The sequence below is a fragment of the Colletotrichum fructicola genome, assembly GCF_000319635.2.
Source record: "Colletotrichum fructicola Nara gc5 chromosome Unknown KSG_Nara_v1_contig02, whole genome shotgun sequence".
Lineage (NCBI taxonomy): Eukaryota > Fungi > Ascomycota > Sordariomycetes > Glomerellales > Glomerellaceae > Colletotrichum > Colletotrichum fructicola.
In genome coordinates this window covers 4,659,621-4,678,053 of record NW_027094052.1, presented here as the reverse complement: position 1 = coordinate 4,678,053, position 18,433 = coordinate 4,659,621, and the positions used below count along the sequence as shown (strand labels likewise).

At 49.2% G+C, this 18,433-nt stretch overlaps 6 protein-coding genes across 6 annotated transcripts; 1 reads left to right on the top strand and 5 right to left on the bottom strand.

The window, feature by feature from the left end:
* Positions 1-106: 106 nt before the first annotated feature.
* Positions 107-1,084, bottom strand: cysK-3 (Cysteine synthase; the record flags this gene model as incomplete). Its single annotated transcript, XM_032033142.1, has 1 exon — positions 107-1,084. One exon carries the CDS (start codon positions 1,082-1,084, stop codon positions 107-109), a length of 978 nt encoding a protein of 325 aa, XP_031887663.1.
* Positions 1,085-3,072: 1,988 nt separating this feature from the next.
* On the bottom strand, positions 3,073-4,385 carry CGGC5_v004047 (uncharacterized protein; the record flags this gene model as incomplete). Its single annotated transcript, XM_032033143.1, has 2 exons — positions 3,073-4,061; positions 4,115-4,385. The coding sequence occupies 2 exons, from the start codon at positions 4,383-4,385 to the stop codon at positions 3,073-3,075; spliced, it is 1,260 nt and encodes a 419-aa protein (XP_031887662.1).
* Positions 4,386-5,667: 1,282 nt separating this feature from the next.
* ATAD3B-2 (ATPase family AAA domain-containing protein 3B) lies at positions 5,668-8,276 on the bottom strand (the record flags this gene model as incomplete). Its single annotated transcript, XM_066151221.1, has 7 exons — positions 5,668-5,682; positions 5,733-6,133; positions 6,183-6,338; positions 6,386-6,434; positions 6,508-6,545; positions 6,604-6,840; positions 6,902-8,276. The coding sequence occupies 7 exons, from the start codon at positions 8,274-8,276 to the stop codon at positions 5,668-5,670; spliced, it is 2,271 nt and encodes a 756-aa protein (XP_066009518.1).
* A 2,005-nt stretch (positions 8,277-10,281) lies between these two features.
* On the top strand, positions 10,282-12,329 carry CGGC5_v004045 (uncharacterized protein; the record flags this gene model as incomplete). The annotated part of the gene is made up of 6 exons (XM_066151220.1): positions 10,282-10,593; positions 10,645-10,747; positions 10,926-11,063; positions 11,241-11,378; positions 11,475-11,507; positions 11,563-12,329. 6 exons carry the CDS (start codon positions 10,282-10,284, stop codon positions 12,327-12,329), a joined length of 1,491 nt encoding a protein of 496 aa, XP_066009519.1.
* A 491-nt stretch (positions 12,330-12,820) lies between these two features.
* Positions 12,821-14,239, bottom strand: CGGC5_v004044 (uncharacterized protein; the record flags this gene model as incomplete). Its single annotated transcript, XM_032033147.1, has 4 exons — positions 12,821-13,364; positions 13,421-13,800; positions 13,850-13,945; positions 14,003-14,239. 4 exons carry the CDS (start codon positions 14,237-14,239, stop codon positions 12,821-12,823), a joined length of 1,257 nt encoding a protein of 418 aa, XP_031887638.1.
* A 3,010-nt stretch (positions 14,240-17,249) lies between these two features.
* Positions 17,250-18,014, bottom strand: sdnD (Methyltransferase sdnD; the record flags this gene model as incomplete). The annotated part of the gene is made up of 1 exon (XM_032033148.1): positions 17,250-18,014. One exon carries the CDS (start codon positions 18,012-18,014, stop codon positions 17,250-17,252), a length of 765 nt encoding a protein of 254 aa, XP_031887637.1.
* Positions 18,015-18,433: the final 419 nt, after the last annotated feature.

Sequence of the window (18,433 nt, the reverse complement as noted above, 5' to 3'; positions counted from 1 at the left end):
CATTTCATATCGCGAAACAGCATGTTCGTTCGCTCTGTGGCCGTGATGCTTGACCGCCTCTCCCACGGGGTAGTATTCATTCTTTTGAAACTATGCTATCCATGCTTTAATATTCCAATGTCTCAGCCCAAAGGTCAGTTGATAGATACTTCAGACCTGAATCACAGATCATGATTGCAATCGTCTTCCCTTTCATTGACCCCTTCAGCAATTCGATGGCTGCGCTTACGTTTGCGCCACTGGAGAAACCCCCGAAAATCCCCTCCTTTTTCGCTAAAAGCCGGGCGCCTTGCTTTGCTTGATCGCCAGTGACCTGGATGTAGCTATCAACAGGTACATCCTTCAAGTAGACCAGATCAGGCATCACGTAGCCTCCTCCCTGAATGGGATGTTCTGCTTGTGAGACCGGCTGCTTAGCCAAGACAGCTGCCCCCTGAGGCTCGACGATGAAGCATTTGCTTGATGGGTTTAATGCCTTTAGCCGTTTTGTCACACCAGCATACGTGCCTCCCGAGCCGACGTAGTCAACGAATCCATCAAGATTGCCGTTGGTCTGTTCCCATAGCTCCGTGCCAGTCCCGTCGTAGTGGGTCAGCCAGTTTCCATCGCGTGTGAACTGGTCAGCACGGAAGGCCCCGAGCTCGTTTTCGATCTGCTTCGCTTTCTCTTCGACAAGTCTTAGGTCCGGGCCTGAAACCTGTCCCGGTATCGAACCAGGCATTTGGTCAACGAGAACGACCTCAGCGCCCAAAGCCGCCATCATGCGAGCACGTTCGATGGAGTTCCCCTTAGACATGACGGCGATGAATCTGTAGCCTTTGATTGCGCAGACGATCGAGAGGCCAGTTCCTGTGTTGCCACTCGTGAGCTCGACGACCGCTTGCTCGGGCTTGAGTGTGCCCAGTCTCTCTGCTTCTTCGATGATGCCGAACGCGACACGGTCTTTTTTCGATCCTCCAGGATTTAGGTAGTCGAGCTTGGCAACGATAGTTCCGTCGAGTCCGAGAGAGGACGTGATGCGGTCTAGACGCACGAGAGGTGTGCAGCCGATGGCATCTGCCGCTGAGTTGAGAAGTGGCCGCATCGCAGGTTGCAATCGTGGCGAAGAGTAATTCAAAGACAAGTCGCTCGAAAAAAGGGTATGTAGCGTAAATGATCTGATGCAAGCAGCTACATTGCAAGGGCATGTACTTCGAGTGAGCTTTAAGTGTATATAAGCAAGTTGTTTTACCAAGAAGCTTTGACGTGGAGCATTCAGTTCATAGACTGTCGTACGAAGGGCGTAGCTGACAGCCAAGATCTCATTAATCCTGGGCTGCAGTACATCCACACCTAGTTTTCTCCAAAGTCCATTAGCCATAAGGTTTCTCGTTAGCCAGTCAAGCGCATAGATGTTTTTCTGATTGGCTATAACTCCCCATGTTACGCACTTCCTGTAGTCCACTCGCACATCCGGTGCATGGGATACAGTCATCGTTTTGTTAGTCATGAAACCCACAGGGCGCAGGTCGACCTTGTTGTAGCGAAGCTAGCTCAAGTTCCTCTCATACGCACATTCGGGACCCCGCATCACCGAAGTAAAGTATGCCTATGCTAAAATGATGAAGGTCCCACGTATTCATAAATGTGACGCCATAGATCGATTAATACTTGCGCTGATTTTTCCTTGAGCAAGGTATCCTTGATAGACTCCTCGATCCTCTGATCATTAACACACTGAGCTCTTCGTTTTGGGTCAAATTAGGTCTTTGGAATATCGATTTTCGTCTTCTATCAATTGAACTGTTAAACATGGGACGAAAATGTTTGCCGTCCGGGGCAATGGATAACTCTGACTACACGAGCGGATACAAAAGACATAGATAACCAATATAACAGAAATCATAACGAGGGCAACAACCAGGCCAAAAGCAGGGAAGATGGCTAGATTCAATGGGCAGAGGCTATTCATAGACGGATAAGTTGGAGACTAGTAGAGCGGCATTCAAAAAGTAAAGGCGGCAGGTGTCCAAAGCCAAAGATCAAGACACATCATCAAACGTTTCAAGGTCGATCGTATTGCTGCCGAAACATCCTACAAGTGAAGAAGTATCTCGGTGGTGTTGATACGTGCTATAAAATGGTAATCTCTCCCCATGGAACATCAATGTCATCAAACCAAGACCCCAGCGTAGGCTCATAAACATCGTACCGGAGTTTGCCGATTCTTTTGTAACTGTTCCCAGACTTTTCAAGAACCAAACCATAGTAATTTCCGCGAATACGACTTTCATCAGCCCTATTCTCCTTGTCTTCTTCGACTTGAATAGGCACGAACAGAACCGGACTGCAACGCTCGTCCTCAACGGTGTCGAACCTCATCAAGTACCCAGCCCATTTCTCCCGCTGGTGATGAATTCTAATTCCTTCAATAGTCTCGAGCTACTCAGCACCAATTTGTCCCTCTCGAGGCCCCTTAGCAAGTATAGCTCTGAGCAACCGGCATTTGAGGGTTAAGCTACCGCCTTGTAGTTGGCCGGTATCGTCCGATGTCAGAGGAGTCGTTGTAGCCTCAATGACAGACACCAATACCCTATGACGCTTTGGGAACCACGAATAACCCTCATGGGACGTGAACCAAGATGCATTATCAACGGACGCCCAGGACCAAGACGGTGCTCGATACCGATCCGGTCGTTTTGCCGGATTGGAAACCTGCCAAAGCAAGTTGCGCGGCATCCTCGATCTCCAGAGACCGCCGAGATAGACTGATGACTCGCCTAGATGGCTAAGATGCTTTTTCATGTCTTTTGCAATAGCCGATATTGCCGCAAGCTTGTCGTCACTCTTAGTGAGATGACAGTCGTTATAATAATCAAGTGCAAAGGGTCGGTAGGAGCAATGTTGCAACTCGTACTTCCTTTCTCAAATGAGAATCCTCAGATGAGGAAGGAAGGTTTCTTGTTCATCTCAGCTGCATCTACGTGTCCTTTTATCTACTGTATCTTTAACCTTGATGTCTTAGTCCAGTGCCGAGCTTAGCCGAGAGCACCCCATGTGACAGGCCTGGCCTGTTACATCAAGAATGTGGTACTATTCGATGAAGATGCAGTCGATTGGGTTCTCGAAGCTCGGCGGCTCGTATCCAATAGTGGTCTTCCACACAGTCCGGCGCTTGTAATTGGGTCTGATATCGGGATGAGCGAGAAGAACATGAACACTCTTCCACTTGTCAAACTTTGGCTGAGCCTCAGAGGAGACGGACGTATTGCACTCCCACAACACCTGGCTCTTCCCAAAGTGAAGAACTCGAGGTGCCAGTATTCTTTCTTGAAGAACCCAACCACGCGTAGACAGCACAGTAGATTGGGAGTCTGTGTTTCTGATGTAGGACATGGCCATCTCTCCAGCATGAGGCACGGGCTTGTTTGACTCGCCGATAGGTATATTGACCACTGGAATCCTGAAGGCGAGCGGATCACGAGAGAAGAACAGCCCCCCGTCATCATCTTCCGCGCCCAATGCTGAGATACAAATGATGCAGCTTGTATAGACGTTATGCATTTCTGATGCCTCCGCAAGCCAGTCCTCCTCAGAGTCTTGGAAGATGCAGAAGCGGTCGATCCAGAGGTACTCGAGCTGAAGCCTCTCCAGTACGACAAAGGCCTCTCGAAACGTCTTTGGTAGATTGGTTATGGGTTGTGAGGTCGACAAGGTCGTTAGATTGGCTTGATTCAATATCAGGTTCCTATCCCAGGGCTTAGTTCCCCAGCAATGACTGAGCGTCGCATAGCTGGCTCGCGTCGCAATCTCTTGCCTTGTAACCAAGCGAAAAGTTCTTTGTTGGCCGACCATTTCGAGCTTTAGGAGTCGAGAAGGTAGTTCTTGTCGATGCGTTTCCAAAGTATCTCTTGAAGACTCTGTTGCGAACTCTTGCTGGACTATTCCGTCTGGCAACGACCTAGAGTTGCAGTTGGGGTGATTTTCAACACAATTCCTGATCCAATCTTCAACAACGCGCCAAGTTGCTTCGTCGTTTGTGGACTGTCCAATCAAATCATTGAAGGGACTAGCCTGGTGCTCTATCGGCTCAAACGTCAACATCAATATAATGCTGCCGATTGTTCAGTCTTACCGTCTACACAAGATTTCCAGCGGGTTGAACTCGATTGTGCGCCTTGCCATACTACCATGATAAAAGTGTCCCCTTCATCATGTCTTGCTCTTTCCAATTTGACGACGAAGGTAGTAAAGAAGTCAGGCTTTGAGAAAGTTGAACCGTGGTCGTCATCATCAGCAGTATCTCCAACCTGCTCATCGCAGTCGATCTTCCTGCAAATCTCACAATCTTCAGACTTTGCTTGTAACCATGACGTCTTAGTAGGATGATGCGCGAACGCGTACATCTCGATTTCAGAGCTCAAGTGATACAGCTTCATTCCGTTATACGTAGATCTTGTCACGTTGACCCGGGGAGAGGCAACTGCTTTCGCTATCTCATCTTGGTCTGACGTGAGCACAGGAGTTTCATTTTCGTCGCTGTATCCGACTCTTTTGACCTTTGAAGGGTCTCGAAAGCCTTCAAGGCCATTTAAACAGACTTGGCATAACATAGTCTCAGTACCTATAGTTAGAAGAGGATCCGGTGCGTGATCAGTATTGAACAGAAGATGTTTGCTCGGCTGATTTCTTTGCTGACGTAGTATACAGAAAGGTCGTTTCCAGGCAGGCAAGTCCTCGAAAAATAACGCATCTCTGTGCCGCACGACTGCAACCAATGAGCACAGAGCTGCACGCGCTGATGGTACTACCGTTCATGATACTTGCATAACCAATCAAATGAATTCACAGATGTGCATCAGACTTTGGGCTAACCCGTCTGTCCGCTAGCGCAAGTCATGACTTTAGCCGAGGAATCTAAAAGTTCAAGCATGAACCGCGTGATGAGCATTCTGTATGGCTGTATCTACATAGAAAATCATCTCCTGCGTACTCTACTGCCCTCCTCGTGGGACCCTGTCGAAGCTAGCTGACATACCAGGGTCAACACCGGAGCTCCCCTGCCTCCAATTCTGATCAGATGAAGCCATCTCCGCCAAACCACCTCGGCTTGGAGTCAAATGACCCGCGGGCCCCTGACGAAGATCAGGTTGGTTCGACATCACGTACATGTCTTTAATGTCCTGTTCAAACCTCTGAGAGTCTTCCCCTTGCTGCTGGGAAAACCTCTGATTTCGTTGATTGTCGAATTGACTCTGCGCCTCAGAACCTTGAAATGAGTTGCCCGGATTTCTTCCTAGACCACTCGTGACTTGACCTCCCTGCGCTGGCATTTGAGTCGGAGCGGCGCGGTAAGTCTGGCTAGGCGGAGTGCTGGGATACTGAGAAGGGTGCCCTTGTGTTGACGCTCTGTAAGGATCAGGCTGTGGAGGCCCTTGATGTTGGGGCTGCGAGTAGTCTTGAGGCGGCCCTTGATAGATAGGCTGGACGTGATAGCTTGACTGAGGATAGCCTTGCGAATGCTGATTGCTCGGGCTCTCTGGCTGGCGGCGACCGCCTATCTGAAACGGGCTTTGAGATTGACGGTACGCTTCCTTCCTATCAACTCGGCCGCCTGCACGCGTATCGCTGACGACATTGTCATTCTCATCAATCAAGATGGCTCGTAGTTTGCTCTCTTTGGCTTTCCTAGCAGCATTGGTTCTGTAAATCTTAGTCATGTACTCAGCGAATTTGAGATACGCGTCGCGCACTGTCTCAAAGTGTTCGACAGCCAGATTTATGACGGCATCCGGCTTCATAATGGCATCGTGTCTGCCTCCTTGTGCCTGGTATTCGGCCAATGCCAATGCAGTTTGGCAGGCATTCCGGATCTGGCGACCGTTCCAGCGTGCGCTAGGGTGATTGATGTAATGCTGAGTGGCAAAAGCACCAATGTCCATTTCCTCGATGATGATTTGTCGCTTCTTCAACGCGAAGCGCTCCCGGATCAAATCCATATTGATCTTGAACACCCTGCGAGTTTTCTCTTCGCTCAGTTCAGGGTAGTAGAGACTCATGTGGATGCGTGACGTGAAAGCCTCGTCAAAGTCACCAACTCTGTTTGTCGTCAAGAAAAGAATGCCGGAATAATACTCAAGCACTCGAAGGAAGACTGAGAGGGTTGTCAGAATAGAAGTGTCAGACAGAATACTCGAACGTACCAGCCACAAGTCCGTTTCTTACGAAGTCCTCCTTTGTCCTCTCGGCAAGGAAAACGTCTGCCTCGTCCAAAAGTAAAATGCATCCCCATCTGTTAGCCAAAGCAAAGTTACTTTCAAGAGTCTTTTCAACCTCCTTTGCCGTAGTTCCTAAGTCACCTGTCACAGTAAGTAACGTCGTCGGCGCTGAATCTTAGAAAACATACCACACGTTATTTGAAAAAGTGGTTTTTCCAAACATCTCTGCGACACCCTCTGTGAAATGGTTAGAATAAATCTGGCTAAGAAGGACATCTATGGACCCACCCGCAGTTGATGTTTTTCCTACCCCAGGAGCTCCGTGAAGTAGCAGGATCAGTCCCTTCCCTTTGCGTAACATATAGTTAGTAACGGATGCAAGATAATCCGGTTGGGGACTTCTCACCTTTCCCTTTCACAACATCAACTTGGTCTTGAGGGCCTCCTTTAGACTCCTTGTCCCGAAAGTGTTGAGATATCAAAGATTCGATCATGGACTTATGCCCATCTTCCAGCACGAGTCGGTCGAAAGCCGTTCTTCTGTTGTTGCTTCTATTGCTTCCGATGACCGGAAGACTTTCTCCACACTTTGCAGTTTCTTCCGTAGAAGCCATGCTAGACAAGGAAATGACGTCCAGTTGAGCTTGGCTAAAGTATCAGTCGATGTCTCCAGCATTTGCAAATCTGGCCGAATTTCCACTCACCAAATTTTCGATTTCGTAAGATGAACCCAAATACCCTGAATGAGAGGATCAAAAGCTCGTCCTCTTGAATGGACTTGCAGATCTCCCGGAAGGATACATCGTCTGATAGATTCTGGGGCAGCACAGAAACTGCCGAAAGATCTTGTGCACCGGCCTTGGGAAAGAGACTGTTGACATACTCGCGGGCTTGTCTCAAATCGATAAAGGTGTCATCTACCACCCGATCATCCAGGCAGCAAGTTGCCTCGCAATTTTCGACATAAGCGTAATCGTCGAGGTTCATGCTAGGCAGTGCTTCGATTTGAGGCCTCTCGGAAGCCAAAGTCTCTTCAGTGAACGCTGCCTCAAAGTCTACAACAACCTGCCCTTCGATGTCTTCGTGGGTATCCAATGTTGAACCTGCGTAGAACATGTGCTTGGTTGCTATAGCATCGAGAAACTTTCTTCCGCGTAGAATGAGCTCTCGTCGGAGCAGAGACGTTTCTGGATTGTATGAAGTATCCTTTCGCTCCACTTCGTTGAAGTTATCTCGACGTTCTGAGTAGAGTCGCAATGGGAATACCTCAAAAGATGTAATTTCTTTTTCCCCTTCGTAAGGTTTGAATTCGAAGGTTCGAGCAACCGGTCCGATTTTCTTTCCGTCGAAGTCGAGATAGATACACGTGAGACCGAAGTCTGGCCGTGGTTTCTTGTCCTCCTCGCCTTGAGCTTTTGTCCACTTCTGGAAGGTCGAGATCGTACGGTGTTTGGCGGTGGTGACGTGAATGACTCGATAGGCTTGTTTTCCATTATTGTGAATGACTTCAAGACCAGGCCGGAAAAGATGCCAAAGATCTGAGAAGAAAACCTTATGGCATTGATCCCCATTCAGATACTCACGCCTGATCAATATTTGAGACTTTGCGACTTGAGGGAAGAAGCGGAGCTCTTCAAGAGAACTCGAAGACTTTGCAATGTCTTCGAAGTCCCCCATATCCGGGTGAGTCTCTTCGTCATCTTCTTCTTTAGAGTCGTCCAAGTCCGCTTGCGTTATTGTCTTATCGATGTTACTGACACGCCCTTGAGAAGTGTCTCTCTTTTCTGGAGAGTGAATACTGGCGGAAATCTGAACAGGTGATTGCATCTCATTGTCAGCGACTGCTTTTGTCGTAGCAACTTCGCCTACTGGGGCAGAATCCGTCGCATCAGCCACCTCTAAAGCCTGAGAATCCTGCTCATCGATACTATGAGGTATATCAGCATGCTCATTCAACTTTATCGACTGCCATCTAGCTCTTTTATCCATCGCAAGCAACCAGCTGTCGAGACCTGGCTCACAGTGGCTGAGCGTCTTGAATGGGCGAGTGAATACGATGGGCTTTTCCGATTCTGCCATTTTGTTATCTCCATCAAATTTTAGAATTTTGTCGAGAACGCTGAGAACAAGAGTTGAATGCACTCGAATTCTTTCTGGTAGCTGGGTTTGGTTGGAAAGACTTGGTGCATGTTTGCCTTTCTTGTCGGCGCGCTGACCAGGTCTCCGTGATCGGAACCAATCCCCTGCAAACGCCCAGTCGTCGAATACCACTGGGTCGCCGATGAGAATGTCCACGGCACAAAAGTTCATCTCTTGGGGGGCATTTCCCAATTGTTTGAACGCGTGCCAATCCACCGATCTCACCGCATGCTAGTTCGCAGCATCAGCGTTCATGGCACTATCCCCCGAACTGCCCCCGGCATTCCTGCGTTTCGAGGCTTGCTTCTCGGCCTCTTCCAGTCTTTTTCGTCTGCGTATTTCGGTTTCTTCGGATAACCAAAGCCGGTCCAGTTCCCACTCATACACCTTCCGTAAACGATTGCGACGCACGCCATAGTCTACAACATGGTCATGTTCGTCCATTGTGTCGTCTGTTCTGTCTGCTTGAGTTGCCTCTGGGCATTTATGTGAAGGATTGAAGGGATCTGGTCGCTTATATTCATTCCGTCTCTAGCTTGGGCGCCATTCGAATCTCCAAGGGCCATACATCGAGTGTCGTCCCTCGTCCCACAAACTGCTAGGGAGTTCTTCAATACCGCAATCATCCGCTTGAATAGTGGCTTCCCATTCCTTTCTGTGACTATATAAGCACTTGGTCATTCGTTGGTATTGTCTCATTCCTCAATTTGTTGGGGCGAATGCTGCGACTCCGTGATATTCGTGGATTCCTTCTGGCCCAGGGTTTCCAACTCTAGAATCTTTGCTTTCAGAGCACGGAGCTCTTCGACAATGCCAGATCCAGAGGGGACAGCATCGTTTCCACCTTCAGGCGCAACACCGGCCAGCTTTGGGGTGGGTTGACTAGCGTTGTTCTCCTCACCCAAGTCAGGTTCAGCCATCGTCGGCTCTGGTAGATGGTCGTCATTGTAGACTGCACCGGGGGGGTTTGGAGTCCCCATAGCTCCCGATCGTCTCTATAAGACTGCTAGCGAAGTAACGTATCGACAAATATAGATCATTCAAAAAGAGGTCTTAATGGCTCTAGAATGATACCATGGTGCGTAGACGTTCAGAAGTCGGAAACGAAGTCGTAGAAGAGAGAGACAGAGAGGACAGAAACTTGGGGGCAAGGTTCCCCCAAGAAATCCGTATTAAGACCGGATCCAAATCAGGCTGTCACTGGGGACTCGAGCAATGACACACTGCCCAAACGCTGTTTAATCATTCGCTGACCTTCTCCTCCCACACTGGTTTAAATTCCCTCATATCCTGCACATCCTGATGGCCAAGCTCCAACATGAGAGGCTAGGCTGGTCGCATATGTCGGTGCAGGGCGCAACTGCATGCAAGCTGCACCGCTTACAAGACCATCGCTTATCGTAAGACAGACTTGCATGGGCTGGAGCCTGCTGTCAGCTTCACTGTGATTGGTTATTCATACAGAATTGATTTGCTAATAGTTTGACGCATTTCTGCGTTCGCACAGATCCTGTTCATTTCATCAAAGCCGAATCTGGAGCGAGTAGCAACTAAAGTCGCTTATGTGAAGACATGTTTGTCCTCCCTCTTGGGCCTCTTGTTCCTATGAAATTCTATATCAGACAATCTCTTATACTCCAATCGGACGCAATTTTCTTTTCAACCATTAATCATGTCAATTAACGCCCCCCACATACCTCAGTCAGCAAAAAAGCCAGCCTCTGTCTACTTCATTGACCGCGAGATGCAACATCATCATCAGGCCTTTTCCAACGCTCAGATCCATTACGATTCTAGACTAGGTTGCTATGAGCCCAACACCAAAATCTCATTACCCCATTCGGGGAACGCATCTACTTTGCCTGAAGATTTACCTTCTACAGAAAGCCTTGAGTCTCGTCATCAGGCTATAACGGCCAGGCCAGAATGGACAGAAATCAAGGCAATGGAGCGGTGGAACGAGTTGTTTCTCGAGGCAATGACTACATTCAAACACACTTTCCCTGCGCCGAAGGGGCGCTCGGAGGTATACAGCATCCGAACTGAGCCCGACTGGGAAGCAATTTACGAAAAGCTTGAGAAGGCGCAAGAGAAGTACCAGAGTGATGGGGGACGAGTCGGCTGGTTCCGCAAGAAGCGCAGAAGCGCAGCAGACAACGCTTCGGTGGTGTCAGAAGTCGTGGGGAATGTATCGGCACTAGTACCAGATACGGTGTTCTCGACTCCGGTTTTTGGAGTTGTGCAACTCCTTCTAGACGTAAGACATCAGTGTGAGTCAAAGAGCAAATACCATTACTAACTTACGGAGGCTGTCAATAAAGGAGCAGAAGTTCGCGCCCAGGCCTCCGAGGGTCTTGATGGCCTCATTCCCATCTTCTCCGATGTTGAATTGCTTCTGGCGGTCTATCCGGGTGATAAGAACATACAGAAAGCTTCTTTGAACCTCGCAATTTCGACATTGGAAGCCATCGAGCGATTGATTGGGTTCTTTCTCAGCAAATCAAGCAAGTTACCTCACTGAAGAACCTGAAAAATGTCTTGAATGTTAATTTTCACTTGCTAACCTTACTTATGTTCTATCATGAATAGTTGTGCGATTCGGCAAGACCTTAGGCCAAGGAAGCTACTATGGATCAGAACTAGTACAAAGTCTGCAAACCATCAACCAAAAAGCGGAAAAGGTCGTAGCCGAAGCTACGAAGTCTTACCAATTTGAGACGCGCCTCTGTAAGAATCTTTTGCCAATTTTGTGTTCGGGATAAGATCGGGAACTAGGTTTTGCTCTCAGGGCAAAGGAAAAGTCCCTCTTGTTCCTTTAGTGTTTATGGCCCATTCTACCTCATACTGCTGCTATCCGTTTCGGCAGTCCTGTGATTCTTATTAGCCGAGACTAACAGCTCAAAGATTCCCAAGAGACGATGAGATTAGTACAGAAGGTCCATTACGACATCCAGAAAACAAACTTCGAAGTGCAAACAAAGATGGCTTCGATGTATACAAACGTTATGGTTCTTCTTGATGGCCATACACAGAAGAGAGACAGTATGTGAACGCTCGTTTGGTTGTCATAATTGAGATTAGTCAATTACCCTGCCTTGTATATCAAGTGGAACTCATCTAACACGATGGAATATCTAGGAGAGCTAGAGAAGGAAAGAGAAAGAGGTAGACGTAAGTTAGTTCCGACTTGATAAAGAACGCGACTTTTTTGACATTGTGAAACCAGGTCTTGCTGTAGAAGTGGCTTCTCTGCGTGTGGAAAACACGTTTCTGCGAAGTACCTCACCAGGGCTGCAGCACACCTGGGGGCCATACACGCCTCCGCGGCCACAAAATCAACCAGCCTTGGAATGGGTTGTCACCAAGGAAATGCTCCTAGAAACGCTACGAGGCCACAATGCCGACATTGATGAATGTTTCGCGTTGAGCAAGGCGTCAGACTTCCCGTCTCGGGAGCGCGCTCATGCACAGCAAATTGTCGGCAACCGATTGTTCCAGGATTGGATAGCCTCACGGCATTCAACCAAGCTTCTGGTACATTGGGATGGGCGACCCCCGAGAACGATCGCTGATCTGTCACCCCTGTCTCTGTTCTGTACATCCATGTCACAGATGTTACGTGGCCATCCACGCTTCATACCTCTCATCTGGCTTTGTGGCCTTCATCTTGATCCAGACGAGAGCTCAGGGGGTGGTAACTCCATGCTCTGTAGCCTCATTGACCAGCTTTTGCGTCGACATGAATTTGACTTGAGTTCGATGACAACAACTGGAGCAGTCGATCTCAATCTCTTGCAGTCTGGCGACGACAAAGAGTTGTTGCGCTTACTGTATTTCCTGGTTCTTCAGATTCCGGCCACTATCACCCTCGTTCTTCTCATAGACAACGTTGTGCTTTACGAACGAGAGGAGATGTATGCTTTCGATGCTTTGTGTAAGGGTCTAGGACAAGGTCGATGCCATTGGTCTAGCCTACTACTACGAGTACAATAAATCTTCTTGAAGAACAGGAAACAGAACCGTATCCTCCCTATTTCCTGGGCATTCTTATAACCTTGCCATTGACCTTGTCGATATTCCTGGAACCTTCTAGCAAATGCGCCATTGGATTTGGTGGGTCCAATGAGTCGTGGCTGAGGGTCTTGCCGAAGGCCGAACACCGGTCCATAGACCGTGACACTTTGGTTGGTCTATTAGGACTGGTCAGTGAAAGGTTGCCAGCAGCTGTTAAGCTTCTCTTCACCAGCACACCAGGGACCACTGAAGTGAGGGGAGCATTTGAAGATGAGGGTCTGATTTTGAATGTTGATACGTTGCCGTCCCTTGTTTGGGCTCCCAGCGATGAACGCGTTGCGAGAGAGCTGGAAGATGCGGTTCAAGATTGATGGCCTGCGTACTCCCAATTTTCTCCTTCAGAGTGTTTTTTGATAGTTATCATTACTCTCATTAGCTTTTACTTCAATATCTGACCGCACATAGCACCGCTATTCCATACGGATTTCCTGAACTTCCCACGTCCTCTCAACCACAATTCCAAACTCCCCAAGGAAATTTGCAGCACCCTCGGACATTGGCATCTCCTTCTTTCTCCGAAATGACGTGATGTTGACTTTTGTCGAGCCCTTATTGTTCAGCGTCAAGTCCGTCTGGTCGTCCTGAGCACCCAAAGCCGACGGCGGCAGCCCCTTCTTCTTGCCAAATAATTTGAAATTGCTGTCCAGAGAACCGCTCGTTCCCGTCCGATTAACCCCAATCAGATCCACCTCGCTTCCGGATCGTTGATGGGAGAACTGTTGTGCGGGGTCCTGTGACATGACTCCTTCCGTAAAAGAATCTCGTCGGTTTGTTGGCAGACTTCGCGACAATAAGGAGTTTACTCGGCGGTCTCGGAGATGACGAATCGTTGCAAGAGATGCCGTGGTGACGCCGATGCCAATCTCTGCGATAGTCCAGCACGATGTGCTCATGTAGCCTTTCGGGGGCGCGTGTCCCAGACTCCAGATACGGCCGGCAGAAATAATGGGAACGCTGGCGACATGTCAGTCGTGACAAGGCAGGAGAGTTGGAACTCGAATGAAACTTACATTGCGCCAATCCCGAAGACGCCGAACACAGCCCAAATCTGGCGTCCGCGAAGTTTTAAACTCCAGAGAGTCGGAAAGGGCAGGAACAGCACGATGACATCCGTCACCATAGTTCCTGTAGCGTTGATATACGTCGAAACGAACGTTGGTAGACACACGACTCCCTCGACGTCCAGACTCCAGTTGGCCTGGATAGGAACGCAGACCAACACGGCCAGGAGGATCTGGGTGATGCTCCAAGCTCCAACAACGAAGATCGCCACCATGTAGACGATTCTCATGACACGAACGTTCCTGAAGATCTGATAGAATTGGAACAAGAACGTCATCTTGAGCGAGGCCATGGCCAAGTTGTAAGTAATTGCGGTTGCGTATGGGATCTATTGATTAGGTTAGGCCATGGCTCGGTCATGGAGAGATAATCCATACCCTGGAGCCTGCATTATTCGAAATCATGGATGTCATCTCAGGCAGATAACGCATCGTGAAGACACTTTGCATGACGTTGACGGCAATGACACACAGCTGAAATCTTGTCAATAAACCTGGTGCGACCCATCGAGAGATCAATAGTCATCGTACCAATGCAAGCAATGCCCAAGCGTCGTCTACCCGAACCCTTCGAATAACGAATTTGTGTGTGTAAAGTCGGGCGATGACGGATACCGTGGTGATGATTGTCACAATGGCGCCAAATGCGACGGTTGCGCGGGCTTGGCTTGCGCTGTAGACGAAGTCTTCCTGAACGGGAGGCCCGCCGTTCGGCGGTGGTGACGCCGACGGCCCAGCCGCAGCGGAGGATGATAGAGGCTCGGCCATCTTGTCATGAAGAGACAAGACGGTTGCCGCTCAACGGACCCAGAGGCGAACCCATGGAGTTTTTGAGCAAAGACTCTCGCACTCTGCAGACCAACGAGAGTGGAGGAAACAAGCTTGTCTTAAGGAGGCAGGTGAAGACTGGGGCAACACTTTAGTGAAACAAGGGGCCGGCACAGGTAACATGCTTGCAAAGGATTCGCTTTAAACGGATCTGACGAGCCGTGCAATATAGACTATATTGCGGGTCATACGGAAATCTTTCCTCATTCGGGCTCTGAATATCCGTTGGGCAAACCAATTTGCGAAGTACGAAAAGCGGTTCCATCACCCCGTATCCTCACGTTCGTCTTTTGTCGAGGGTCCCCCCCACTCTCAATGGGACCAGCACTGACAAGTGACACCACGTTTAACCAATCCCACGCCGATCTTCCGAAGTTCGGTTGGGCATGTTCTTCAACTCCTGGTTGCAACGGTTGCAATCGGAGTTGGTGCGCTTCCCATGACACATGAAGGTGGGCGGGCTATCATCCACCCTGCCTGGCCTGCCATCCAAAACATCGTCGAAAATCGAAGCCATCAAAAAGATCAAAAACATACAACAACAGGCATTCGCCGATCGTCACCGACCCGACTACTACTCTGTCCCTCACCGGCTTATCTATGGGAGAGCGGACGGGATCCCGAGTTCTCCGGTGGGTATGGTCGTATGTGATGGGTATGCGATCATGAGTTGCTTATATCGCAAAGCCCTCCACACCACACCACGAAATCAGCAACTTTGGTCCTTGATCTGCAACGCAACGAAACATTGAAAGAGGCATGCTGACGCAAGCTGATCATGTTTCTCTTGGTTGAAGTCGACTGAAGTTTCTCTGGGCATTGTTGGCTTGGCTTCTTGTCAGGTTTGAAGTCCCTCGAGCGACTCAGTCTTAGCCCCCCGTACGTCACCAGCCTGACTGGAATTCACAATCTTCATTGCCGCATTTGCCTCCCAAAACCCGAGTCATGCTGCATCAGCAGTCTGCCCACCAATTGTAACCTTTCCAAACATTTAGCAACCTCCATTTAATTGCCTCAGATCTTCGAAATGGGGGCTTTGCCCGAACGTTCAATCGCACCAATTCTGCAATGGAACCGTGCCTTGAACCATCGTCAGCCCTGGAGAATTGTGTCACCGCAAATCAAGGTCACAATCGCTTCGATCTTCATGGCAGCGGGATTGTGGGGGGCCACGCGAGTTGAGGAGCTTTCGCCTGCCCGCTTTCCGCCACACCCATCCATTTTGCATACCCAGTCAAGATTTTGGGGGCAAGTCCACAATTCATTCGCACATCCTCGAGGAAGACTCGTACGTTGATTTCTCTTAGTACACGCTAAGTTTCCCGCCCATCTTAGACTGTCTCGGGACTTGGGGTGGAAACAGCTAGTTCAACCGTCCCCCGATGCTGGAGCAGAACCACACGGGCCCATGGAGATCGGCATGGGAATACACAGACTCTTCATCTGCGATATATCCGAAGCCGCCGCGCAGCCTGATCGTTGCTCCGCAGAGCAATCCGATTATCTGATTCTGAAAAGACTGGGTATTTGACATCGGTATCCGCCTCGTCGATCTTCGAAGACTTCGATCTCCTTTCTCATGCCGAGGCATCGCAATACACGAACGCAATGGAGCAAATGAAAACTGGACTGCAGACGTCAAGTGGTGCCAATATTACACAAGCTTTAAGGCTGATCGGTGTCAATTAAACCATCCCAAATTGACGGACTGTCTAACCGGATTTTCTCCTTCTCCATCCGGCATAACCCCGAAACAACGACAGCGGGATTCCCAAACGAGAAGGACAGCAATTACGTTCTGAATCAAGAAAATCATCAGAATTCATGCCTTTTGGCAAGCCAGACACCAGGTGGGAACGCGGCACCCGATGCGTTCGGAATCGTCATCGCTAGTGTCGGTTTCTGGGATGAATGCTGCATTAGCCTCAATGTGAAGTAGGTGCGTTTCCACATCGCTCGCGTGGCCCGTCTGGTTATTGAAGTGTTGGTGGAAACTGGGTATCTGACTTGGTCTAGAACCCGTCGGGTAATGCCATGGAGTCCAAAAGTTAAAACACCTAGGGTACTTGACGGTCCTTGCCCCTGAGCCATCGAGGACCAATGCCTCACACCAAAGGGTTGAAGTTCAACCGCCCTCTGCATCGCGGTCGACGGATTCACTCTCGCACAGATCGCTTCTCGAGGTTGACCTCATTGGACAACGCATGTGTTGAGTCACGCTCCCAATGCCGACCCCTCTCCAAATGGGATTGCCGACGCAGAGCTGATCACACTGGTGGACTACGACGATGATTGATACGAAAAAGTGTGACGAGATGTTATCCCTATCGAGCGCGGTCGGACTTCAAACTCAAGGTGTGACGCGCGGGGGCTCCAGTCAATCAACAAAGATCGACGCTTTTTTAGCCCTTTTGGATTCATGTAGTTGAGAGAATTCGGGAAAAAAGCGGAAAATTGTGTGCAGATCTCTTATCCTGCAGTCCACCTACATGCAATGGGATAAGGCTGCGACTGAGGGATTAAGTTTCAAGCTGGTCGAATGACGAATCTGGACCAAAGTCTGCGTGAAGATGGTTCACCGTCCAAATTTGGCAGATGACCTACAGAATCTCCGGTGGGATCTCAAGAAATGTCACTCATAGATTCCTTCTGATTGGCCATGTTGACTCGAAATTGCAACAAAGCGTCAAGATCCCCTGGGACGATGAAGATCACGGAGAGTAAACAACAACCCGAGTGAGATTGTTCACTAGGTGTCCCTGCCCCGTTGCATGAAGAGATCGATCATGTTTTAGACGCATCGTGCCCTCGGGTTTCTAGGTCCCCATTTAGCTAATTGAAACATGCCAAAACTACAACAGAAGAGTCTGAACGGAAGCCTTCGCTGCAAATTCCATTCAACATTCCTGAAGTACTCAACCAAATCACTCTCCCACGTGGCCTGAGACGTTCAGCCCTGTGTCTTTTCACCAACTCCGTCATCTCGATGAGCCCGGATGACAAAGAATTCCATGTTTGAGTCAAACGCAGCTCCTTCTCGGACAACCTTGAACCCCTTTTGCCGTAGCAAATCTTCGATCTTCTGTCTATCCCCAGAACTCTCCGTGGTCTCTAGCACAACATTCCGTATCAATTTCCAGTGCTCGTCATCCACACCCTGTAATACCCCGAGTTCAGAACCCTCAACATCCACCTTCAACAAGTCAATCCTCTCAACCCCGTCCAAGAACCGAGAGAGCCTTTCAATTTTGATGTCTACAAAATGCGGGTTTCCGAAGTTTGTGTCCACAAACTCCTGTCCAAATCTCTCAGCAATAGCTTCGTAAGTCGACTTCTTTGTTTCAGGCCTGAGAGTCGAGTTACCGGGAAAGGTGGGATAGAACGTCAACTTCTCTGCGCTGGCTGTCGGGCCGAGACCGCACTGATGAGCCTCAACTCCTGAGATGGCATTCAGCTCAAAATTGCGGTGTAAGGTTGCGAAGGATTCGGGCGCTGGCTCGAAGGCGATGATCTTTGCGGTAGGGTATTTCTTCTTCATGTAGATGGAGAAGAGCCCGATGTTGGCACCGGCGTCTACGATGACGGGATTCTCGGACAACTCCGGCCCATCGTAGCAATGTTCTTCCCAAATCTCGTTATAGATGAAGCGGGCTTCCGTCTCCCCACTAGTGTAACAGGATAATCCGTTGGCCAAGTTGATGAGTTCCGCCGTCATGCCTGATGTGACAGCGCTTCTATCGCAAATGGTAATCAGAAGTTGTAGCGTATCAATGAGACGTGAAGTCTATTGTCATTGACCTAGCAGAGAATGTGAGAATGCTTTGGCAAAAAAGCCGGAAATGCGGCTGTGCTTGGGTATTTAATACCAAACCAAACGACCACGGGTCTTCCGGAAATATCATAGAGAAAACACGTTGCAATCAACGCCCGATAATGGGCTGACATGAGGAGCCTGAGTATGCACCAACAGGCGAGGAACGAGATCCATGCTAACCCCTCAATACTACAGGGAAAAGGAGAACTCTGCGTACTTATCAAATCATAACCAACGGCATAAATGGTGCATTAGTGCTGACAACGGATCATAGACCCCGCGCCATTGACGGAAAACACGACTTCGGGTCATTGCATCGG